Here is an 8,906-nt window from a genome sequence, read left to right as displayed (position 1 = left end):
GAGATCCACACGTACGTTTTCTATCTATATATACGTAAAACCTGCATGAGGAAAGAAGATGAGAGGAATGGGGATTGTGCATACCATCGTACGTATGGTATACTCAGTGGCTGCTGACAGCGAAGCGTGAGGAGAGAGAAAGAGAGAGAGAGAGAGACTGCAACCAAAGATTTTGAGATCCCAAAACGAACAAAGTCCTAACATTCTGAATGGATTTTACTTATTGGGCTTTTTACTGGTGATGAGATGGTACATTACTGTGATTGTTCGATTACTTAACTGGCAGCCCAGCCCAACCTAACAATTTTGATCCAAAGATCATTGTTGACATCCATCTCAACTCAGGGCCCAGTTGTCTTCAAAAATAAAAAAAAATAAAAGTATTTAAAATAAAAAAAATTAAATAGACATTCTATTTAAAAGACTTAATAATAATTCAGGGTTTGACAATGGAAGGTGGGCATTATTGAGGGTGATTACGGGCCGGTCCAGAGAAGAGTCCCATTGTCAATAAGGACTGACCCACATTTTGTACTGGAAATACCCATGTTCTGAATTAGATGGTGGATTTGTGGTGAATGCTACCGGGTGCATATCATACAAAAATGCTAAGACTGCACCCATTTACATACCGAAGTACACATCCATATTCACAAAGGTGTGGGCTCCGCACACGCTACACGCATCCAGTGTGGGTATGTAAATGAGTTTGGTTATAGAATGATTGGCATATCATACACCCCAACAAGGAATGTGTGTTGTAACCCGACCCTTCAAATTCAACAAAGCAAGTTTTTTTGGCAAAGTCCACTTTCATTTCCTGTGGTTATCGCCATGTGCGGATACCCCCATCGTGGTTCAAAATTGAGCACATAACCTACCTGTGGTTTTGAAAATGTGCGGATAGACCCCCTGCCGTCATGTTTTTCATCCATATTAATGAAGGTGTATCTCACACGCCTCTAGAATGTAATCTGAGTCGTTCATAATGTATTAAATAAAGAATAAAATATCACTGTAAAAAATCATCTCGATTGGGCATCAATAACCCAGTGATCTAATTTTTAGTAAATTCAAATTTAAAATTTTAATTTCATAACAAAATCGATTCAACCATGAGCTTTTCATTTTTGGATTGACTTGAATTTTAGCATCAATGTAGTACTCGTCAAAATTTACAATATCAATGGTTTGGATTCAATTTTTAGTATAAGGGATGGTGTGGTTAGACTTAAAAAAGAAGAAGAATCAAAGGACATGATGAGGGTATATCGGTCTTTTAATGGTGTGTCCGTTAATATGGATAGAAAATATGATGGCAGGGGGTCTTTCCGCACATTTTCAAAACCACAAGTAAGTTATGTGTTCAATTTTGAACCATGACGGAAGTATCCGCACATGGAGATAACCACAGGGGATAAAGTGGACGTTGCCCCTCTTTTTTTTTTCGTATTCAGTGTTTTCCATCTCTCTTAATATGACAGGTAATAACTTACATGCACAAACCAATATCATCTCTTTCCTTTGCTTTCAAGTCTCCAAATTGAAATATTCCTTTTATATATACTTATCACAATATAATATCTTATCTTCTCCTATACTAAATGATATTTTTATGCAGTACTAGATTTCTCCATCCCCTCTTGTGTGCAATACTAGTATTGGACATTGTAATCAGATGCTAGCAAGATTGAATGACGCCTCTGTGTCTGGGGCTATAGGGTTTGAATGGCTTCTTGGAATATTAAGAAGCCATTCTTCTCCATCAATGTACGAAACATCCATGTAAATTGCTGCTTCAGATGGACTCAGTTTCTTCCGATATGAGACTCTGTATGTGTCGTTTGCTCCGGGTCCCATGCACTCATACTCGCCGAAGAAGACAGTCCTGCAAACTTACGAAGTCAATTTAACAGATACAATGTGGTACGGATGCACAGGCAACTATTTTTTTTTTTTGTAAATTAGGACGCGAATATGTTTCATTTGTAAAAGTTAAGACAGAGACATGGTGGATTTACATCGAGTACATACACCCCCGGTCCAATAATTTTAGTACATCACAAAAAAGTCGTGTCATTTCCCGGGTTAACTAATAAAACACTTTCGTACATGATATTTCAACTTTTATGGTCACCAATTTAAATGCCTCAACTATATATTTTCATTGGTGTGAAAATAAAAAATGAAAATAAAAAAAGTATGCACAGAAGTGCCTTATTTTTTGTATATAAATGATACAACTTTTCATAACCGACTAAGATTGCACGACGGAGGGAGTATACATTATGAAGAGATGTCAATATCAGTTGTTGAACGGCTACATATATTTGGCCTCAACATGGGAGATTAGAATTATAGTCTGACCTCCTAATTTGTCACTAACGTACGCGTCCCCTTCTAAGTACAAAAATAAATGACACATATTTGTAGCCTATTCCATACTATTGGATAGAGACATGTGAAGCAGGTAGATGCGTCCGTGCTTCTTAAGTGGAGGGTTATTCTATGAAGGGGAAGGAAAATCATGAAGGTCATCTATATCAACCCCTTCAGACATGTGAAGCAGGTAGAGGCGTCCGTGCTTCTGGTAAACGGTTTCTATTTTACGTGCTTAATGGAGGATGGAGAAGGGATTCACATAAGAAAATAAGAGGTGACATGAAATCAGGATCAAACCACAGACTCGTCTCTAAAAGGGTCTCTCCAGTCGTTCCATCCGTCCGAGGCCACAACCTCTGTCATGTAGGTTCTGGAGAACACAACGGTGGCGTAAGCGCCCCATGCTCGCCCGAGCCAAATGCTCCCGCTCCCGCCAATGTTACAGTCGACAAATGAGAACCCTGTGTTCTCGTTCATCGAATTCCTCCCTTGGGCCGTGATGGCTCCGCTTTTCTCCTCCGGGATTTCTTTCGCTATGGAATTTATCGTGCAGCCCTGCCATGAAAAAAACATACGAGCGCTTTCAGCACTTCTACGTACACTGAAACCAACTACTGACATATAATTTGAACTGATATGAAAACATGTTTGATGACTGTTTCCATTTTTCGGTCATGAAATGCGTATGCACACCAATTATGCCTTCTGTTTTTGCGCGTATCATCCAAATAAACGAAAACTTGGTTCCCGGTCCAATAATTTTGGGAACAGGAAAGAGGAAACTGGCAACGCTGCGAAACAGAGATACAATATTTGGAGGAGGATTTTGTATTACCTCGAAGAGTGATCTAGCATTTCCGAAAATGAAATCGATAGATCCTTGGATGAAGCAGTCCTTAAAATAGTGCCGGCCATGATCATCGTTAAGGGTATCTTGGGCTCCATAGAATCCACAGCCATAAAATGCAGCTTGATCACTCGAAATCCTCAGGGCCACAGCCTGAGCTCCCACTTCACCAGGGTCCGGTGCAGGAGCTGTATTCTTTCCGAAAAAAACAAAATTCGACCTCCAGCCATGTCAGTAACTTCGATTCGAATTGAATTTGTAGGTTTCATTTGCCGAAGCATTGTTACCTGAAAACTTATGTCGAAAGCAGTGAAGTTGTCAGCAAAGATGGAAACAGTTGAGCTGTAGATAGTTCCTCCGGTAGAATTAGCAGTGTCGTTCCAAGCGATGGATGTGTTGAGATAACCCAGACCTTGAAATATCAAATTCGTCTTGTTAGCACGCACCGTTACTTTCTCCCTGCAACCACCATGAACGCTTAACCTTATGATCGATATTAGGTTACAAAAATTGATGTACCAATAAAATTTCATACGGCCCCGGAATGAAATAATATTGGCCGATTTGAATTAGGAATCTCTATGGTTGGAGTATTGGTTTGAAACAAATAGACTGCAAAATGCTGCATCATTGTGTATGACAATTTCGTAATAAAACTTCTCAAGATTTTTTAGCTACATATGATAATGACCTGTATGTGCCTGGAAAGATTACGATGAGGGTCCTAGAAACGCTCGAATCGGGTGCAGCATCCACCGCCTTCTGCACGCTGCTAAAATTCGCGCAGCCGTTCAAATCAACTGTCAGTACAAGGGACACATTGTAATACGGTATCAGCCTGGAGTTCCATTTGGAGTCATCACATGTGGTCTTTCGCTTCCTCCTCCGGTGATGCCTCCTAGTCGCTTTTCGCGCAATCCTTTCCACGAAGGCGGAAAAGGTGTCTACGTCACTTCGGTCAGTGACCCTTTTGAGAAAATCAAGTTTCGGGCTAGTCTGAGTGTAACTGGCAATATTGGCAGAGGTGGTGGAAGAAGGCATGACATGGGGAGAGTGTGTTAGGGAAACAAGTGCGATGGCAAAAGCAGAGAGCCAAAAGAGGAAGAAGGTTTTGTTGATGCTCATGGTTTTAAGGCAGTCGTGTTTTTTTGGGTAGTGTTTTTCAATGTTGTTTTTGGGGTTAAAATAAGTTTAGGGGTCAAGACTGATGATTGGCGTAGGAGGTAAGAAAGGAGGTAAGAAAAGGATAGAGGCTGGTGGCTGGTGCTGGTGGTGGTGGTGGAGATGATTACATTTCCAGCTTCAGAGGAAAGAGAGATGGGCAGCAATGGAGGTTGGAAGATACACACGCTAAGTGACGGAGAGACATAGTGATATTGGGCCTGGATTAATGATTAAAGCTGTGCATGTGGACTATTGTGGCTGAGTTTGTTGGGTTTGCAAGTGACTTACATGGGATGGGCGGTGGACTAATGAAATTAGATTTTGGCATCCCCTCCCCGGTCCGGTACACAGCTCAACTTAATCCCCTCCTCAGTCTGGTCAATGGCAGGCCATCGGGGCCAAAGATTTTATAAGAAATTAATTTATTGCGGCCTTACCCCAAGAATTGAACCCTGATCAATTGTGTAGAGAGCAAATGCACAAACCAACTGGAGTAACCCTTAAGACTATTTATTGCTCTATATTCATACTTATTAAAATAGATTGGAATTTGTAGTTGGAAATTGGAATTTTGAACCGTGGGATCTCTGGTTCGTTCATTTGTTATAAGTCTCGCCGATTGCTCTACTTTCATACTTATGATAATGTCACCCTTGGGCGTTCTCCATAGTTTTAGTTTGTGTGTTTTCGTGCCCTTTATTAGGAGAAATTTTTCAGTGCTGGGTAGGTACCACGTGGTGCCCGCTCGGCTCAGCCAGGCCGTTCATTTCGGTTTTGGATGACTCGAATTTGGAGAGAGAGAGAGAGAGTGGTGGGGTGAGAGGAGAGAGAGGGTTTCAATCTGGGTCATCCAACACACTTTTGGACAGCCCGAATGGGCTGCTCGGGCATCACATGGGTACAGCCACGTGTTACCCACCCAGTACCGAAAAATTTATCATTTATTAGGGATCTTAAAGATGTTGCTAATACATGACCATATATTTTGAAGAGAAAATTGAAGGGTATTTTGAAGAAAATTGACCATATATTTTTCACCGCAGAAGAACTCATATGGTCGTTCGCTCCTGGAAAAAAATTACTACTAGAATTTAAACGCACGTTGGAGCTCGAAAACCACCGGTTCATGATCATCTGAAACGTGAAGGATACTATTCAGGCTCTTGATCTGTCAATTGCTCTTGTTAATTCTTCTACTATTTGTCTGGTTAATTACATTTACTCATCCAATGATTATTTCCAAGTAACACGAAAGAGGGTACCATCGTGCTTATACTGGAAGCGTAGGTCCTAAAAGGACAAGCTCAGGAATTGTGTGAGCCTTGCATGCTCCATTACCATGTCTGGGGAAAATTAGACCATTTGGTTACAAGGGCCTGGAATAGCCAACTTTACACCTATACTTATTTTCACTGGAAAACATCCGAATCATATCATGCTCTTCTGATTATTGAATCAGCCGAAAATCCTTCTGCATAGGCACTAATTGCTGTCATGAAAATTTCTCCCCATTGTCCTGTATCCACAAGATCCAAGCTCAGAAATTCCGCTTTAAGTTCTGCTATATGCAAACAGCTTTCAAAAGGTACTTCATTCTTGTTCAAAAGGGATGTTATTAGAGTGCTGAAAAAAACTGAACCCATTGTTGTTTTTGGTGAAATGAAATAAACTCATGCAGGCTAGAAGCCACACGATGGTGTCCAAAAGTAAAGAGCAATCACAGCCTTGATCATAACATTGATAAGTCCTCCGTGTAACGTGCTCAATGTATTGGAATTATTGAAAGAACAATAAGATGCAATGGACAAACAATGTGCGACGGAAGAAGTACTCCAAAATAGTCCGTTGGACACGATTCATAGAACAGCATGTATAAACCGCTGGTTTCGTAAATTTGAGATCCTCAGTAGCAAATGGAACCATGTACAATGGAAGATCTAAACGTAGTATTGCCTGCAACAAAGTTGAACCTTTGTACATCACTTCCATCCCAATAGTGTTCAGACATCTTTTTTTTTTTTTTTTTTTGAACAGAGTTCAGACATCTAATTACGCCTTCTAAATCTCTACAGAGTTATTTCACCAAATCTACACAAACATTATAGATTATAATCGCGTAAAACTTTTGCAGGAGTAACATTTCTGAACAAGCCAATGGGTTGGTTGTTTGATTATTTGGACAACACTGAGACTAAAGTATCAATGGACCATAAACTCCATTCATATATATCTCACACTTAGCGAGCATGTGAATTTGGAATAGCTAAAAAAATAATTGACCACTATCGAATCACCAATACAATATGCAACAATAACAGACTCTGAGTTATTCTTCTTCTCGAATCTGTAATGCGTGGAGTTATGCCCTATAAATTATGTTTATGTTTCCTCAAAAATATTATTTTGACCTATTATTTACTTCCCTTCCAGCACTACCCCTTAGTTTTTTTGAAGATTAGTACAACTAACAAAAAGGGTAAGCCATAATCCCAATTTGTTACTTTAGCCAGACAATTGTTAGGTCAAACCTTCAACAATGGTAGCTATTTTAGCTATCTTCTTGCTAAAGTCATGGCAGTACAACACCAGAAGAAGCTTTGCTCCGAAGAGTCCGATTCACTGACTCAACCACCGGAATCGACAGAAGGCAGGAAGGGCTTCAGAGAGATTAATCAAAGAGGAAGATTGGACAATTTGAAGGACGCGCAAACAACCAAGTTCTTCTCCAGGCGTCGACGAACTAATAGGAGTGTTTCATTCATTTTTTTCCAACAGCAGGAGTGTTTCATTCACGGTGGTTCAAAAATGGTCCAAGTCCAGACATCTAGCGTTTCAAAACTAACAGAGAGATATCGACATGAGAAGACTGGTATTTTTTTTAGGATTAGCTCTGCTACAATTCCTTGCCCCATTTAGCGAGTCTCTGTAACGAAACTAAAGTGGAGAGGTGGGTTTTTTTTTTTTTTTTGATCATCAAAAGGGTGGGCGGGGGCAACCAGCATAGCAACTCCTCCCTGGGAGTGACCATAGGGGCTACCGACCCACCGTGGAATGTCCGATTCTAGCTATAACTACTGTCCGGGGGGACGGGCCTTCACCACGGCACCACTTGGTGCACAGCGGCGAGAAATCCCTCTCTTTGGTCCAACTACAGGTTCAATCAAAGCATTTAATGGCACCACCTGACACCTGCACACATGTGTCACCCGGAGCTCGAACCTATGCAGTTGTTAAAGAGAGATGGTGAGAGGTGGGCGTTTAGCGAAACAAAATTTGGAAAGACAGAGGCTATCAATCATACTTGCTCTTATCACAGTATCTAAACAGCAAGTTTTTGGTAAATGTCATGTTTTTTTTTTTTTTCCTTCTCCCACATTTTTCTTTCCGTATAACTGAGAGACAAAATTGAATCCCCTTTCCTACACCTTCTTCTCAAGGGAATTGCAAATGGTTGAATGATTCTGGGTGTTTGCATAATTTTAGAAACCAGAACAGGCAGTAAGGATGGCAATTCATCCCGCTCTGCCTTGATCGGGGCAGTTTTTCATCAAATTTGTTGGTACCTAGGCGGGTTCTCATCAAATTTTTCAGCTTATTTGGATGGTGAGAAAAGAGAAGAAAAGAAAGGAATAAGGTTTCTCACCAGATCTCATCGAAAGTGGTGAGAAAGGGTAAAAAACAAAATGGAGAATTAAACTTCACTATTCTCCAAGGGGTTCGCCTCCTAAGATCTCAGGTTCGATCTTTCTTTCGGTGCTATCAACTTCTTTGGGGCCAGTCCATACAAAGCTTTGATCTGGCTATAATTGAAACCCCCGCAAATGGGCTGTAGGATCAGTCCCCCAAGATTAGTCAAGGTTCACGAAAACTAACCTGGACACCTATTATATAAAAATAAATAAATATTCACTAATCCTCCTCCTTCCTTATTTTTTTCCACATGTTTTAGCCATCTCATTAAAGAAGAGTGTTTTCCTTTCTTTTATTTTCTCGCGATTTCTCTCAATCCAAAGGGGCTCTTATGTTAATTATTCCAGGAAATAGTTGCAATCTGTTTGTTCGACTATTGCGTGAACCAACAACTCCTTGATTTGGCCTATCAAAAAAAAAAAAACAACTCCTTGATTTGGCTACCTATCTATTTATGCAGTTTATGTTGCAAGGTTTTTCTATCTGAGCGCCTCTTTTGTGAATGTAATGTTCTCCTTAGCTTTAGTGGGTTTGTTGGCGTTTTGTCTTTATTCAAAAAAAATTCTAAGTTTTGTAGGTTTTGCGCTAGAATTTTGAAGACTATTTAATCGTCTCGACTAGAGGAATCAGAAAATCCAAAATTTTGTACTTTTCCCCAAATATTTTAATGTAAAAGTAAAAAAAAAAATTATTTTTTCTAATTCCTCTCGTCAAGAAGAAATGAGAATCAATAATCCACAAAGTTTAGTGCAAAATTTACAAACATAAATTTTTATTTTTATTTTTTTGGGAATTTGGGTGCTTTTGTAATGATCTTGTTGAA

The 8,906-nt window shown here is 39.9% G+C and overlaps 1 protein-coding gene across 1 annotated transcript; it reads right to left on the bottom strand.

The window, feature by feature from the left end:
• Positions 1 to 1,549: 1,549 nt before the first annotated feature.
• Positions 1,550 to 4,387, bottom strand: LOC131319159 (putative pectinesterase 14). Its single transcript, XM_058349301.1, has 5 exons — positions 3,921 to 4,387; positions 3,517 to 3,688; positions 3,218 to 3,424; positions 2,687 to 2,937; positions 1,550 to 1,888 (listed from the first exon to the last, which is right to left on the bottom strand). Exons 1-5 carry the CDS (start codon positions 4,352 to 4,354, stop codon positions 1,675 to 1,677), a joined length of 1,278 nt encoding a protein of 425 aa, XP_058205284.1. The 5' UTR covers positions 4,355 to 4,387; the 3' UTR covers positions 1,550 to 1,674.
• Positions 4,388 to 8,906: the final 4,519 nt, after the last annotated feature.

This window comes from Rhododendron vialii, chromosome 3a (genome assembly GCF_030253575.1).
Source record: "Rhododendron vialii isolate Sample 1 chromosome 3a, ASM3025357v1".
NCBI classification, from domain to species: Eukaryota; Viridiplantae; Streptophyta; class Magnoliopsida; order Ericales; family Ericaceae; genus Rhododendron; species Rhododendron vialii.
The sequence above is the reverse complement of the archived record's forward strand: the minus strand, read 5'-3'. Positions and strand labels throughout refer to the sequence as shown.

Coding starts and splice junctions, on each gene's coding strand:
- LOC131319159 (XM_058349301.1), bottom strand. CDS start 4,354: ATGAGCATCAACAAAACCTTCTTCCTCTTTTGGCTCTCTGCTTTTGCC. Junction 3,689..3,920: donor ATCTTTCCAGGCACATACAG/GTCATTATCATA, acceptor TGGTGGTTGCAG/GGAGAAAGTAACGGTGCGTG. Junction 2,938..3,217: donor ATGCTAGATCACTCTTCGAG/GTAATACAAAAT, acceptor TTTTCATGGCAG/GGCTGCACGATAAATTCCAT.